The sequence below is a fragment of the Molothrus aeneus genome, chromosome 7 (genome assembly GCF_037042795.1).
Source record: "Molothrus aeneus isolate 106 chromosome 7, BPBGC_Maene_1.0, whole genome shotgun sequence".
In the NCBI taxonomy this organism is placed as follows: domain Eukaryota; kingdom Metazoa; phylum Chordata; class Aves; order Passeriformes; family Icteridae; genus Molothrus; species Molothrus aeneus.
The window spans coordinates 1,351,699-1,367,936 of record NC_089652.1 but is presented as its reverse complement, the minus strand read 5'-3'; the positions used below and the strand labels follow the sequence as shown (position 1 = coordinate 1,367,936).

Sequence of the window (16,238 nt, the reverse complement as noted above, 5' to 3'; positions counted from 1 at the left end):
AAATTTCTACTAGGAACAAATGGTGTGGAAGGAATTTCCAAGCAGTAAAATCACATGTTGACATAAAGGAGAAATGTATTTAATGTTGGATATCTAGGTTTTAATTCCCTGCTCTCTGACCCTTCCCACTAAGTTTCTAAAGGACTCACAGAGCAGGCACTTACCTACTGCTCTTGTCTCATACTCGTTAGCCAGTTCCTCTGACTCACCAGCAGCATTTATATCATTCTTCACCTTGGCCATGCTTTTCAGGAGCTTACTGGCCCCCAGGGCTGCCAAAGTGCAGCCTCTGGTCTGTGGAGAGAGAGTGAAGTCATGCACATCCCTCTGAGAAGGGAACATGATCATAGAACCCTGAAACCACAATGATTTGGGTTGGAAAGGACCTTAAAGACCATCTCATCCCAACCCCCTGCCACAGGCAGGGACACCTTCCACTACACCAGGTGGAATCCTTTAAAAATTCTCCTCCCTTTTGCACCTTCTCAGTTCCCAGTCCAGAATGATCTATTTGATTCTACAATCATTAAATTACATTTTCTAATCCAAATTAGAAGTTGAATTTCAATCAAACACCTGGAATCAGAACCCATCCATGCTGTGGAACGGGTGGGAACTCAGCTTAGGCACAGGTTACAACAGACAGTGGATGTGCACTGCTGACTCACACACAGCCTTAGGAAATCAAAGTATCAAGTCCCCACCCAGCCATAGAATGGGCAATATAGAACCTACAGAGAGTCATCTAGCAATCATCTCTTGTGGTGGTGTGTTTGAAGCTGGATGTGGAGCCTTCAAAGGCCAATAAACCAAAGACACAGAACCCCAGTGCACTGCCTGCAAAGAGAAATAAAGGAGAACTCAACTTACTTGCTCCCAAATGACTTTGGACAACTCTTTCTTGTTCTGAAGAACTGACCAAATAAACAGAGCTTGCAATGGGTGCCTTGTGATAGGACACTCCTCCTGAAAGAGAGAGCAAGAATTCAGGCCTGAGCTCACCAAATGTTTTCAACTGGAACAAGTCTGAGCATGGACTCTCCTGTTTTTGTATCTTTGTTTCACAGCCACCTCACCAATCCCTTCTCTCAGCTCTCTGCCACTTGTCACACACTACTGTGAGTTAGGCTATATTTGATGTTTCTATTAAAGCTTTGTATTTGACAAGGAAGAATCAGCCTCTCTGTTTTTCCTGAAGTGGTACTAAAGAATATTTGTGTAAAAGGCACTTCCTGCTTTAATCACTGCAGCCAGATAACCTCACTCAGAGCAGGATCAAGCTGCTCATCACTCACTGAGAGCTGTATCTCCATCTCATCCTTGCTGTTCTTGTAATATCTTTTGAAACCTCTCCGGAAATCCTCCACCATCTTCCACACAAAGGTGAGGAGGGCATCGTTGTAGGAGTTCTTGGCAATCTGCAGGTTCTTGAACACCAGGCTGCTGAAGTTGTTGGTGTAGAGCTCCCTCAGGACCTCTGTGGTCAGGAACTTGCGCAGATTCAAGCCGTTCTCCAGGAAGAGCCGGACAAATTTGGGCCTGTCTTTCACCAGAGCTGTGAACATCACATCCTGCAGGTCAGCAGACTAGGGAGGAATGGAAAAGCAAATGTTGGGGATCATGTGAGAGTGTACACCTTATCTAAGGCCTGACATGCAGTTACTGTCACGTTTTCATCACAATCAGGTTTTTCCCTGTACACAGTTGCCTTGACTGGGTGGCCCAGAGCATTTCTGGCATGGGCAGATCACCTTTGCAACCACTGATTGTACAAGGGATCATCATGGAATGATGGATTGTCACTGTAGGGCACAAAACAACACGATGCAGACTCGCTGCTCTTTCCAAGGTAAAAGGGGCCTTTTTATTTTCTGACTCCAAGATTTATCAATTTCCAAAAGTGACAGTGGATTGGAGGGTGACAGTGCCACCTCTCCAATGACACTGGACAAACCAACAGTCCATTAAATTTCTCCTCTTCCATAAAAGAATGCAAAACAATGAGTTATTTACATAACGTGTGTGAGAAAGTTCATTACTAGAATGTAAACATCAGAAGGCTTAGACGAACTTAAAAAATCAGGGCGACAATGGATCATTTTGGAATGATCCAAAATGATCATTTATGGATATGGAATACCCCGAGGTATTGGAAAGGACCTGCAAGGATCATCAAGTCTGACACCCTTGGCCCTGCACAGACAGCCCAACAACCCCACCCTGTGCATCCCTGGGACCATTGTTCAAATGTCCCTTGGGCTCTGGCAGCCTGGGGCTGTGCCCATTCCCTGGGGAGCCTGGGCAGTGCCCAGCACCCTCTGGGGGAAGAATATCCAGCCTGAGCTCCCCTGACACAGCTCCAGCTGCTCCCTGGGTCCTGTCCCTGTCACAGAGAGCAGAGATTGGAGCTGCCCCTCGGGAGGAAGCAGCAGCTCCCAAGGAGGTCTGACCTCCTCTTCTCCATGCTGAATGGAATGTGACAATCAATGCAGGAGCAGAAGACACTCTGAGCACAGAGGCAGAGGTGCTGGGACAGTGGGGCTCCTGTTGGGCTGAGTCCCTCCCCAGAGCCCCCTGCACTCACTCAGGAGGGGGCTGTACCTCCCAGTTTCGGTCGTTGGTGAAGATCTCGTCACTGGCCAGGTCCAGCTGGTTCCACTCCAGCAGCAGCTTCAGCTGCCCATTCCAGTTGTCCCTGTCGTGCTCGTTGGTGCTGAAAGCTGCAGAGCAGGAACAACCTCTGGTCAAGGCCAGGCATAGTTATCATCTCTGCTTCTCACACTACTACTGTATTTGTGGGGTTCCCAGACGAAGGAGGGAATGGTGAATCTGACTCCATGTTCTCAGAAGGCTAATTTATTACTTTATCATACTAAATTCAAAAATAATAAACTAAACTATACTAAAGAATACAGAAAGGATACTTACAGAAGGCTAAAAGGATAATAATGAAAACTCCTGACTCTTTTCAGAGCCTCCACACAGGTTGGCCCTGATTGGCCAAAGAGCCAAAACAATTCACATGAAACCAATGAAACAATCACCCGTTGGATAAACAATCTCCAACCACATTCCACATGTGAGCACAACACAGGAGAAGCAAATGAGATAAGAATTTGTTTTCCTTTCTCTCTGATGCTTCTCAGCTTCCCAGGAGAAAATCCTGGGTGAAGGGATTTTATCAGAAACTGTGACCGTGACACGCCACCAGGACAAGACTCTTTCCAAGACTCATGCACATCTTCCCAGCTGGGAGCTGGAGGATGCTGGAGGCTCAGGGATGTATTTATGGTCCAAGACAGACCACAAAGGAGCTGCCAGGAGCACCTCATGACCAAGATCAGCACAACACTTCCTTCAGGCTCCTCAGAGTCCTGCACTCCCTACACAGGAGAGATCCTGCAGGATTCCCAATGGGGCCCTGTCAGCATCCCCAGGGCTCTCCAAAATGCCTTCCCAATTACCTGGTTTGGATCTTTCCCACCCTGAGAGATCCCATACTGCTGCTGCAGCCTGCCCACATCCCTTCAGGGGAAGGCAAGCTCCACACTGTGGCAGGAGCTTAGCTCTGGAGAGATGGCACTGCTCTAAGCAAACTTCTTCTTGAGAATAAACAGCCATCCTTTTGCCATTTATTTTTAAATCCCCAAACAAACTCAGAAGAACAATTACTTGCCTTTGTACAGGGCAAAGGAAATGGCATTGCTCACAATTTCATCTCCAGCTTCTTCTATTTTGATCACTGTCAGTAAATGAGGGCTCTCAAGGACTTCTTTGATCTACAAAAAAAAAACAAAAAAAAAGAGAAAAGTTGTGTTTCAAAGCTATCAAGGCTGTTTAGTCGCAGATCTCCTATTAAAAAGAAATTTGTCACCACATCATAGCAAAACGGCTTCTTATCAGTCCTGGGTTTTAACAAATTTAAACAAACCCAAATAGAAGTAGATAATGAGCTTGATTTTAAAGTCACCAAAGGACAACAATAATTATCCTCTGAACATAGAGCAAATAACTGTGATTCCCCTATGCAGATCATCTTTAACAAGAAGATATAATCTCAGTAATTAGAAGTGACTCTTAAAGTAGAAAAGATTGTGACAGCACAAGTTTCAACTTATGTCAAGCAGCTTGCTAGAGAACAGTCTCTAGCTCTATGTGCTTTGTCAAAACCAGATAATTTCTCCCATAATGAAGCTTTGTAGAGTTCATTTCATTTTAGCACACAGAAGACAAATAACATTGTCCATTTCTGATGCAGGAGGAGGTGCACTCCAAGGCAGCCCAGCAGAAGCTGTGAGGACAGTGGCCAGACAGGGAACAAACACTGCCTTCAGCAGCTCCACCCTCCACAGGGAAGAGATCCTTCTGGAACCTTCTTAGCTGTCCTGTGACCAGACACCTGCTGACCTGATTGCAGCTCCCCCAATGCTTTTGTTCCAATCCCTGTAGATGGAGAATAGCTGTACCATGGCCAGGAGCCCTGCACACCCCATAGGTATCCCCAGACAGCAACTCCCCTGCCTTGGAAGGCACCAGCTGCTCCCTCCAGCCTCCTCCCACAGCATCAACTCACCCACTTGATCCAGCTCTCAGTCTCCTCCTCGGAGAGCCTGGAGATGGTGCGGGGCAGGAACCTGAGCAAGCTCTCCTTGACACAGGAGGAGGCCAGGGTGCCCTCAGCCTCCAGCAGGCTGGCAATGACATCGGCGATGCGCCCCGAGCCCTCCACCACCACGCACGGGATCTTGCTCTTGATGGCCACGTTGATGGACTGAGGACACACAGGGAGAGGACAGCACTTGAGCATGACTGCTACTGGAGCCTGCTATGGAGTAAGGAAGCCTAGAGAACAACAGTAATCCATGGTCCCCAGCAGTATTTTTATTGTTATCCACTGCTACATTACCAGTGACAACTCTTTAAAGCATCATCATCATCTGATGAGAGAGGGCTGTGAGAGCCCCAGAGAGACTGAGGGTCAGAAATCACCATCTGCCAAGTTTTCACAGAATCACAGAACAATTTGTGTTGGGAGGGACCTCAAAGCATATCTTGTTCCACCCCTTGCCATGGGCAGGGACACCTTCCACTAGGCCAGGCTGCTCAGCTTGAGAGTGGATCAGCAGATCAGGACAAGAGCCAAGTGGAAATGGCATTCAGGTCACACAACAGTGCTGCCCAGCCACAGTCACTGCTGCTTTATGGCACAGCATTGCTCAGCTGAGACCAAGGGCTCTGGATTTATTTGCTGGAGGCAGCAGCAGCAGTGTTTTACAGAGAGATCACTTCTGTAGCATCCCAAGAACATCAAACTCTAATGTTACTGAAAGTCTCCAAGTAGCCACTGACATAATTTCTCACACAGCAACATTGTACATGGATTAACAGCAAGACAAACATCTGCTGGAATCGTGCTGGAAGGACCATTAACCCTCCTGGTGCAAAGACCATAGGAGACACTGGTTTCATTTGCATCCCTACACTGAGAACAGAGTCACAGCATGAGCTGGCTGCCAGCACATTGCACAAAGGGAGTCATTGCAAGTTATCACCAAGCACTGGAAAGACAGAACAGCTATTAGGTAAGAGAGTTTCTTGAGAACAACAACAACAACAACAAAAAAATCAACTCAGTCATCAAAACCGTGCACACATTCCTCCTGTCAACTGGAGCAGGTCTCTGACAAAGGCAAGGAGGCTTTTCTTATCAGCTAGATGAAAGGGGTTTTCTAAAGAAGGGTTCAACTAAAGTGCATGTTTTACATCACAGGGAAATTTCAAACAGAAGCTTGGAGCAGTTTTACCTCTCCCTCACTGATGCTGATTCTTGTCATCACGCACCAGGCACAGAAGCTGAGGAAGAGGGAACCTCTCCTGGCCAGCACTGCCAGGACCAAGGCATGGCAAGGACAGACATCCACAGCATGGACTCTGCTGAGTCATCTGGGCTGGTCAGAGACTCAACTTACTCCTTGAAAAAAGGCTTCATCTCAAAATAGCTCATTGCACTTCCTACACTGAGAAATAATAATAATAATAATAATAATAATAATGGCATAAACCAGCCTCACGTTGCACCAGGAGAGGTTTAGGTTGGATATCATGGAAAATTCTTCACTGAAAGGGTTATCAAGGATTGGAACAGGCTGCTTAAGGAAGTCACCATCCCTGAAGTGTTCAAAAAATGTGTGGATGTAGCACCTGAGAACATGGTGTGGTGGTGAACATGATAATGGTGCTAGATTGACCATGGGATCTTAAGAGATCTTTTCCAACTTCAGTGTTATCATGACTCTATGAAATAGCCAAGAGGGTGGCATGAACTCTTAAATGAACCATCATCCAGGTACTTCCTAGAGGAAACTCTTCCCAGGAATTATGCATTTGATTTAACAAGGCTTTTACTCATTCTGGTTAGGCAGCTACTAAGTCTGTGTTACGTATCACTGCTGAATGGTGGGTTTGAGGTCTCTCCAAAAATTGTGAAATCATAAGTCTGCACAGCTACAGCACCTGGCAGTCAGTCAGCTCCTTTCTCAAACATCAGCAATTTGGAGCTAAAAGGAAATGGACATATTCAACACAACCCTCTGAGCACAGCTTTCCTCTAAAACCTGACAGGATGCTTAATTTCATCTCAGGACCTCTGATTAACACTGCATCTGCATTCAGCTACAACTGGGTAAAGACAAAATTCATCATGTGAATGGAACCAAACTCCCAGGAAACATGCAGGGAGGCTGGGATCGCAATCTGGAATTTCACACACTGATTCAAACCAACTGATTAACACCAGCAACAAAGTGGTAGCAGAGATCATGCTCTGAAATCACATTGTTTATCCTCCTGACATGCCAAGGTTGATTAACCTTGACAGTGACAGCACAGCTCTGGTGAGAACAGGAAGATAACACCTACAAAAACAAAATCAAATATATAATGCTGCTTCAACTTATTTTTTCTACATCCTACTCTACTGCACAATCCAGCCCCTTTCCCAGCTCTGTACAGGCTAAACCAGCTCTTCCTGCAGTTGGTCAGAGCTTGTCCTCACTGTTCCTGTTCCCTTGACTCCTGACAGCCTGACTCCACATCCCCTCACTCTGAAAGCCCTGGGTCAGGTCCCTTTGCTCCCTCAGGCCACTCATCCTCAGTCTGGCAAGGTGGATGGGCAAGTACCAACCCTGGGTTTTAACCCTGAGAGAGATTTAGAAGGGATCTCCCTTTCCCCCTCCCCTCAGAGTCACTTACACATCCTGTTTCAAGGAATTTCTTTGCTCTGTTCAGCCTCCTCCTGACTGTCATCTGTTTGAAGGTGATGCCTGGTTCTTCTCCTTGTAGGGGTCAGAGTCAGCAGAGCCCTCCTGCCCTGCTCAGCTGCCAAGACTTAAACCAGGTCTAGATCTAAACTAGACTCCAAATGTATTTCAAATGCACTTATAAGAAACAGGGAGAGAAACTTTTTACATGGGTAGATAGTGATAGGACAAGAGGGTATGGTTTTAAACTACAAGAGGAGAAGTTTATTATTTACATTAGGAGGAAATGATTGACTGTGAGGGTGGGGAGGCCCTGGCACAGGGTGTCCAGAGCAGCTGTGGCTGCTCCTGGATCCCTGGAAGTGCCCACGGCTGGACTGGATGGGGATTGGAGCAATCTGGGATAGTGGAAGGTGTTCCTGCCCATGGAATTGGGTGGTCTTTAATGTCCCTTCACATGCTGGGGTGTGGAAGAACTGAGACAACTGAAATGTCCCAGCCAATACTTTTCCAGGATGTCAGCCCAAGGCAGAAAAAATTTGACAGAAACAAACTTAAATTGCAAACAAGGTCCTTCTGTAGCAAGTGCTAGGCAAGCTTCTGTAAATAACAGCACTCTCTACTTCATCAAGTTTCTTCTGGAGCAATCAGTCTTCACTATCAGAGCAATGCCCCTATTGTCATTCCTGGAAATAAAGAAAAGAAATGAACTTACTTTCAAAGTCTCCTTCCCACCACCTTGGGCAAAACACACAATTGGGATCTTCCCACCATAATTAGATTCTGTGAAATATGCAAAAAGAAAAAAGAAGGAAAAATATTAAATCAATTAATGCAGTTTGAACAATTTTTTTTCCTGAGTACAATGAAAGAATTTCCAAGCCATTAATGCAAATACTAGTTTGCTGTTGATTTTGCCAGAGTTACTAACAGCTGTTTTTAACAAAAACTCAGTTTTGCCTAACATTCAGACACCCTTCTCCAAAAGAAGCTTTCTGTTCTACAAATCCTAATTTTTGCTATCTCTGAAGTCCTTAAAATTGAATTTTATTGTATTTATCCAGTCCTTTCACTATTCTGAGTCTCAGAGAAAGGTTCTTATCACAGTCAAGATACAGAACCTCTGAGTTCACATTTCTACGGGAAAAGAAAGGTAAGAATTCTATAACTCTAGCTGCTAGTGTCTGAGAGACATTCCAAAAAAAAACCACCCAAAACAACCAAACCCAAACAACAACACACCCAAAAGCTTTTTAAGAATTTCCTGCTAAGACCTTTGATTTCTTTTTTTTTTTTTTTTTTGTTTGGTAAAGAAGTGGGTGAAAGAGAAATTATTTAGCAGCAGGTTGCAGGCAGCTCAATCACCCTCATAAATAAATATTTTGGGAAAAAGCCTAACTTCAGCTCCTGTGTAATTGTGCTCCAGCTATCTGGAATTCAGTGACAGGGGGATGGATATAGAAGGGCCAGCTTCTAAGAGGAAGGGAGGGAAGGGCTGTGTAGCTGAAATGATGCATTTGCTGTGACACAAAGGACACACAGAGAGGAAGATGAGGGAAGGTGCTGCTCCTGAAAGAGCTCCAGATGCACTGCAGTTCAGACACGTGGTGTCTCAGCAGCCACAGGATGCTGCCAGTGCTTTCTTATTCCAAGGAAATGACTGTGGCTCAGCCCCAAAGCATGCAGAGGCAGCAGGAAGGAGGAGGATACCTGGGATAACCCTCTCTGAAATGTACTTCTCCAGCTGGGTCCGCACTTTGGCCTCTGTGGTGGGGTGCCCGTGGGTGCCGTTGTCAACCAGCAGCAGATGGGTGTGGTTGTTATCCAGGCAGTACAGGGGGTCTCTCTTCAGGTCATCCATGATGTAGTGGGCCAAGTAGCTCCCCTAAGGGCACACACAGTGTTTGACAAAGATTCAAGGACACACACACCTTATTTATGTGGTGGGACAGTTTTTTAGAGGTGTTCTGCTGTATTTGGTGGACAAGAGACAAGGGGGGGCTACCCCAGAGCTTCTGATAGGAAGGATGGCAGTGACAATGAGGACACAGCCTCAAGCTATGTCAGGGAAAGGATAGGTTGGATATTAGGAAAAAAATTTTCACTGGAAGAATAATAAAGTACTGGGATGCTCTTCCCAGGGAGGTGGTAGAATCACCATCTCTGGATGTGTTTAAAAAAAGACTGGACATGGCACTTGGTGCTATAGTCTAGGTGAAGTGTTAGGGCATAGGTCGGACTTGATGATAGTAGAAGTCTCTTCCAACCTCATTATTCTGTGATTCTGTGATGTAGATCCTAAACAGCAGCAGCACATACCTACCATGTGCCTTAGCTCATGGGAACCCCTGCTGTGGGGGAGTGCATGGGGAATTCACAGTTGGAATAACCATGGGAGTGGGTTATTCCCTAAAGCAATGCCAGACACAGAGTCAGAGCAGCTGAACTCCCACACAGACATGCCAAAATCTGGCACAGCTGAAATCCTCCTCACCAGGCCTGATGTGTGGGACTAACTTGGGCATGAGAACATTTTACTTTCCTTCTGTTCTGGGAAGAGCTCTTGACATTTTGAGGCCGAGCCTCCTCTTTCTTTCCCCACCAACCCATCCATGCAGCACTTGATGATGTGGTTAAACTGTGAATATGGTGGCAGCACTGGGCTGACAGCTGGACTCTCAGAAGTCCCAGTTTGTCCAACCTTAATTTTAAGCTCATTAATAACCCCATTGTAAGAGCCTAAATGAGATATGTGGGACTCCAGGCAGCTCTCCAAAATGCAGTTTATTCCATCCAAGAGGTTACAGCAATTCAGGGTTGTGGGTGACAGAGCTGTGCCTACAGCTGTCAGCTCCAGCTGCAGGCAGGCCTGGAGACCCCCTGGTTTTGGTTACAATGCATTATAGACTTTTCTTCTGGTTACAATGCATTCTATACTTTTCTTTTGGCTACAATGCATTATATACTTTTCTTTGCTGAGCATCTTCATACAGTAGAACCAATCTATACCTTAACTTTTATCTATAGCCTATCATAACTACTATAATTACCATATTCATGTTACTGTTCTCCAATCACTAAAAGTCAGTACATTACAGTTTCAGCTGGAAGTTGTTTTTCAATTTTCTTGCAGTGGGAAATTCTGAGACCTTTTTTCTACTTGCAACATCTGCTGCCTTGTTTGCCTGTGCTCTCTTTCTGCTTGGTAAAAACTTCTTCTGGTTTGGGGTGGGTTTATCCTTTGCTCTAAGCCATAAAAACCCCTTCTAACTAACACAGCCTTTGCCTCCTTGGTTAGCCAGTAAGACTGGCTCTTCTATATCAAAACTTGCTTTCATTCCTATTTCTTCTTCAGATTCTACATGTAAAAATCTTTCTGCCAAGCACACATATCTGTGAGACTTCCTTGTCAAACTTTCACCCTTCCCATAGCCATGCCCCGCTCCTTACGTCGCTGCTGGCCGTGCGGATGAGCGATTCCCGGTTGGAGATCATGCCCCAGGCAGCGATGCCGATGGCCACCACGTTCTCCTCGGAGCTGCGGCTGATGGTGTTGTCCCTGACCACCTCCCCAATGTACTTCATCAGCCCGTAGTGCGTTCCCCCGGTGAAGATCCAGGCTCCTGGAACAACACCCGCTCACCTGGGGGAGCACAGCCAAACACCCACCCTCCCACGGCATCAAAGACATAACCAAACCCCTTCTGTGACCTTGGGGGGTGGCTCTTCAATTAAGCACAAAAGAGAAGCTACACAACTCACCTTATGCTATCACAGGCACCCCTGAGTCCACTCCCCTAAATCCCACTCCTGCTACTTCCAAACCATTAATGCCACACGTGTCCCAAGCGGGACGTAAACTTTAATGAATTTAGGGGTTTTACAGAAGCTGAGGTTTTAGTTAGAGATAAGCTTTATAAGAGTTAATCAAAATAAATGGGCAGGCCCTGATGAAGTTAAGTGTCACAGACATGTTTTATGGAAAATCCTTTCCTTAGGATTTTTCCTCCTGAGAAGCTGAGAGGCCCCAGAAACAAAATGTAAACATTGATTATCTGTTGCTGTGGAATGCAACAGATGCTGTGATTGACCCATGGGGTTGTTTCTAATTAATGGCCAGTCACAGCCCAGCTGTCCAGACTGTCTCAGTCAGCCACAAGCCTTTGTTATTCATTCTTTTTCTATTATTAGCTAGCCTTCTGAGGAAATCCTTTCTTTTAGAATAGTTTTAATATAATATATATCATAAAATAATAAATCAAGCCTTCTGAAACATGGAGTCAACATTCTCATCTCTTCCCTGGTCTTGGGACACCTGCAAACACCACCACACCATCACCCAGTAGTTAGGTAATAATTGATTGCTTGTCAACATAACGTTTGGTTAGCTGGGTTTCTAATGGAGAATATAGGAACTGATAAACAGCTTTTAGGAACATAAGACAATTGTTGCCTCCTCCGTTCTGAAACCAATTGAAGATGGGGAATGGGAGTTCTACCAAGGGTTCATTTGTCATATCTGCATTGAGAAGGTAGAAAGGTCAGAACAAGAAAGACTTCATTTATTTCCTTATTTTGGGACCCCTCCCCATTAAAGGGACCACCGACCCATTTCAAGGAACAAACTGCACATGCTTAATGGCTTTTAAACTAATTACCATACGGAGCAGGGAATGAGATGTACCAAAGTTATGAATATGTATTTGTATTTTGGGTATTCAATACTAGTATAGATAAAAGGACTCTGTAATCACCTGTAAATCACGGTGTGTATTTGGGAGCTATCCCACAATAAACACACACTTTCTAACTTTAAACTGCTGGAGAGTCTTTGTCCATCACAGCTGGATATCAGTACTAGATCAATATCCGTATTTTTAATAAATCACAAGTGCAGCAGCCAGATGAGCCCTCTGTGCCCCCCCAGACCCTTGGAGCTGCTGCCCCTGCAGCCCTGCAATGCAGCAGTGAAGTGGCAGAGGCCCAGCAGCAGGTGCTTACCCTTGGACTGGGCAATGTAGATCAGCCTGCTGAAGATCTTGCGCATGCGGGGCTTGAGCGCGAAGTTCTTGGCGCCGCCCGTGACGGAGATGACGAGGTTGGGGGTCTTCAGGTGCCAGTGCTGGGTCATGAGGTCGTAGAGGGTCTCTGAGTCTGTGTCACACGACAGGCGGATGTACTTGGGGAGAGAAAACAGGAGAACAAACATAGAGGAGATAAATCGAGGTGGCTGGGAACAAGCCAGCAATTGCATTTTCTTCTCTGCTGCACAGCCTCGTTGCAGCAGCCAGGAGATGAAAGGCAAGGTGATGATGAAATCCTTGTTTCTTCCTCTGAAGCACCTTTATCCTTCCCCTACAAGCAGGCACCCAGCCCAGCTTCCTCTAGAGAAGGTAAGAGCAGTTGTGGCATTCACATTCTCTGATAAAATCCCTTCACCCAGGATTGTTCTCCTGGGAAGCTGAGAAGCCTCAGAGAAAAGGAAAACAATTCTTCTCTCATTTGCTTCTCCTGTGCTGTGCTCATGTGGAATGTGTTTGGAGATTGTTTACCCACAGGTGATTGTTCCATTGGATTCTGCTGGGAGTTGTTTTGGCTCTTTGGCCAATCAGGGCCAAGCTGTGTCAGACTCTGGAGTCAGGAGTTTTCATTGTTATCTTTTTAGCATTCAGTAAGTATCCTTTCTGTATTCTTTAGTATAGTATAGTATTCTTTAATAGAATATAGTATCATAAAATAATAAATTAGCCCTCAGAGAACATGGAGTCAGATGCATCATTCCCTCCTTCATTGGGGCATTTCCCAGTAAATACAACAGGCAGTGACCTTGGGCTTCAGAGGAGCTCTGCAAGGATGAACTCACCACCACTACAGCAATTAACTCCAGTGGTACTATTTAAAGCTTGGATTATGAATCAGAGGCAGCATTGTTGCAAGAGAACTAATAATAATAATAATAATAATAATAATGACACTTGTATTTTGATTACACTATTCAAATAAATTCCAGGCTCTATGTGAGAGGTGTCCCTATCACAACACTTACCCACTCCAGTGCTTCAAGTACAAGACAAAACAAATACATTAAATTTGTAGTAAAGCTTGAGCACTCTACAAAGATGCCAAAAACCATCTAAGAGAGATAATCTGGCTTCAGGTGGACTTAACATGTCTCCATTTATTTAAAAGCTTCTCTGGCCTTGTCTTGCTTTGCTATTCAAAAGCCCCTTCACAGTTTCCCCACTTTTGGAAGACATCCATGGCTGCACAAGCCAAATCAGGAGATGAAAAGGAGGAGCTTGGACCTGAACCATAGAGGATTTAATATTGATTGCCCAGTACTTGCTGGAGAGCAACACGAAAGGATTACTTTGCAGAGGAAATGTCTCCACCTAAGAGACACTGAACTTGAATAAAAATATTTATGTGCTCCAAGACAGGTTCCCAGAAGGAGTTAAAGCATTCAGGGCATCACAGAGGATGCTGAGCAGGCTCCAGCAGCTACACAGGTGAGCTAAGGGACTCCCACAGCTTCTGCCTTAAGAAGCCTCAGTCTCATGAAGCTTTGGGTGTTTTTCTGGAGAGCATCCCCTATAGGAGAGGAAAAATACCTGGGGTCAGCCCTGCCCACAGCAAAGGTGTCAGCTCCAGTGCTGACAGTCCACCCTCCTGCGCAGTGCAAGGATGCCATCTCGTGGAGCTGCTGGATGCTGCTCCCAGGCCAGGGCTGGGACACAGGAAGCCTTTCTGGGGTCTGGGCTCCCAGAACAGTAAATGCAGCGACTGAGATGCTCGTGGATGTTATAGGGTCTGAGCAGCACAGCAGAAATGAAGAGCTCAAAAGCTGGACTTAGAGAGGGTGGGATTTTATAGAATCCCAGACTGGTTTGGGCTGGAAGGGAGCTTAAAGATGCTTTAGTCTCATCCCCCAGGTTGCTCCAAGCCCTGTCCAGCCTGGTTGGGGACACTTGCAGGGATCCAGGGGCAGCCCCAGCTGCTCTGGGCAGTGCCAGGGCCTCATCACCCTGCCAGGGAACAATTCCTAATTCCCAATATTCCATCCATCCCTGCCCTCTGGCAGTGGCAGCCATTCCCTGTGTCCTGTCCCTCCATGCCTTGTCCCCAGTCCCTCTCCAGCTCTCCTGGAGCCCCTTTAGGCCCTGGAAGGGCTCTGAGCTCTCCCTTTCAAAACCTTCTCTTCTTCACCCTCAGCTCTCCCAGCCATCCTCAAACCTCTTTATGGGTTTGTTCACATCTCATTTCTGCTCAGAACATTTTAGGACTTGTGTGTCCTAAAAAGCACAATGCAGGGTACAAAACTTCCCATCCCTCACTGGTAATTGACAGCAATTCTCAGGTTACCCTGAGTTTGAAGTCCTCCCTGCTGTGCATCAACAGAAAACACTTGGCAATCTTCAGGAGCAGCAGGTGCCTTGCTGTGTAGGGAATAAGAACAGGGAATTGAGATGTGATTCCAGCCAACATTCCAATGGGATGGACTAGGAGAGCTATGTGTAGTGTTTGAACAAAGAATGCTCTGAAATATGCGCAGTGGCCTTGAGAGGCCACGTGAAACAACTGAGGGCCCATGAACTGATTCCCAGAGTTGGAAGTGGAGAAGACACAACCTAAGGAAAGAACATTTAACCTTTGAGAAAGCTGAAATATTTCAAGAGAACAAAGCACTTTTTGTTCCAGTACAGTCACACAGCAGCTTACAACAAAGCAGTACAAAGCTAAAACGTGCATATCAAAAAACACGTGAAGTACATGGATCTGTTTAAGCCTGATTTGAAATTTCCAGTCTCATTTCCCACTCAAGTGCTTCTTATTTCTGCTACTTTGCATAAAACAAACCAAATTCATTTACATAGCAGGCTCTGATTTTCCTCATTTGTTTTGATTGTCCCAAGCAACCTGCACTGGTGTTAAATATCAGCCATTTAGAGGAAGCAGATGAGCTCAGCCACATGTGACTTGTCACAAGCATCAGTATAAATCACCAGAAACAGCAACAGCAGCTATTTTCTTCTTCCCACACCTCCACTGTCCACACTCAGAGCAAAGACACAAGGAAAAAAACCCAACAAATTGAATCAAAGTTTTGAAGTTCCACAAATATCTTACATCCCTCCAGAACTCTCCATCCTGGGAAACATTCAATATGCAATCGTTTATAGGCCTGAGCAAGCTGGTCTATGTGGATATAAAATAATTCAGGGATTATTTTCTATCCATTCACTCTCATTCACCCATTCTCCTGCCATGCCTGGAAAGAGAAAATCTCTTTTCACTCCCATGACCAGCCTCACCAACACGTAACACAGAGGGAATTATCCTTTGTTACCTATTTTCAAGGCTTGAAAAACAAGCTTGTGTCCTTTGTAGCTTCTCTCCTGCCATCAGAATAAAATCAATTTCACTTTCCTTGCTTTTGAGGAGCTCCCACTGGTACTCCACAGGGCCCTCACAAATATCCTTAATATTTCCACTTACCTTTCCTCTTTTCCCCAAGTTTTCAAACTGAATGTCCCCGAAGGCATCAGTAGGAAGCTCCTTGGTGTGCTTCTTGTAGTTCCATTTCTCAGTGGTGTTAACCTGGGTGCCCTCTATGTGCTGATTTTCAGGGTATCCACATTTACATAAGTTACCCCTGAAAGAAGAGGGAATAGCCATCCCTGAGGAATCCTGAGCACAGGAAAGTGAGCTCTGCCAGCAAGGACAGCAGCAGGTGGAGCTACAGAACCAGTTGTGTGTGGGACTCTACTGGGATTTAGCACCTGACAATGCACAGCAGCACCTGATCCTGCTTCCTCCCCCCCAAACCTGCTTCTGCCCAGCACTGGGAAGTGGAACCCAGCTCAGGAACCAGGCTATGCTGAGGGGTTTCTTCCCCTTTTTCTGCCCTTAACCACACAGGACGAGTTCACTGCATCTCCTCTCCCAGGTAACAAGTGACAGGACAAGAGGAAAAGGCCT

The 16,238-nt window shown here is 45.7% G+C and overlaps 1 protein-coding gene across 1 annotated transcript in view; it reads right to left on the bottom strand.

Moving 5' to 3' along the window:
• The window catches only part of TRPM8 (transient receptor potential cation channel subfamily M member 8), a 39,760-nt gene that overhangs the window by 17,027 nt on the left and 6,495 nt on the right, over positions 1-16,238 (bottom strand). Inside the window, exons 4-14 of the mRNA XM_066553230.1 lie at positions 15,756-15,912; positions 12,261-12,438; positions 10,710-10,882; positions 8,970-9,144; positions 7,975-8,042; positions 4,574-4,771; positions 3,677-3,779; positions 2,602-2,720; positions 1,296-1,586; positions 871-966; positions 165-294 (exon numbers count right to left, since the gene is read on the bottom strand). Of these exons, the coding sequence (XP_066409327.1) occupies positions 165-294; positions 871-966; positions 1,296-1,586; positions 2,602-2,720; positions 3,677-3,779; positions 4,574-4,771; positions 7,975-8,042; positions 8,970-9,144; positions 10,710-10,882; positions 12,261-12,438; positions 15,756-15,912 (1,688 nt within the window). The remainder of the gene's footprint in view (positions 1-164; positions 295-870; positions 967-1,295; positions 1,587-2,601; positions 2,721-3,676; positions 3,780-4,573; positions 4,772-7,974; positions 8,043-8,969; positions 9,145-10,709; positions 10,883-12,260; positions 12,439-15,755; positions 15,913-16,238) is intronic.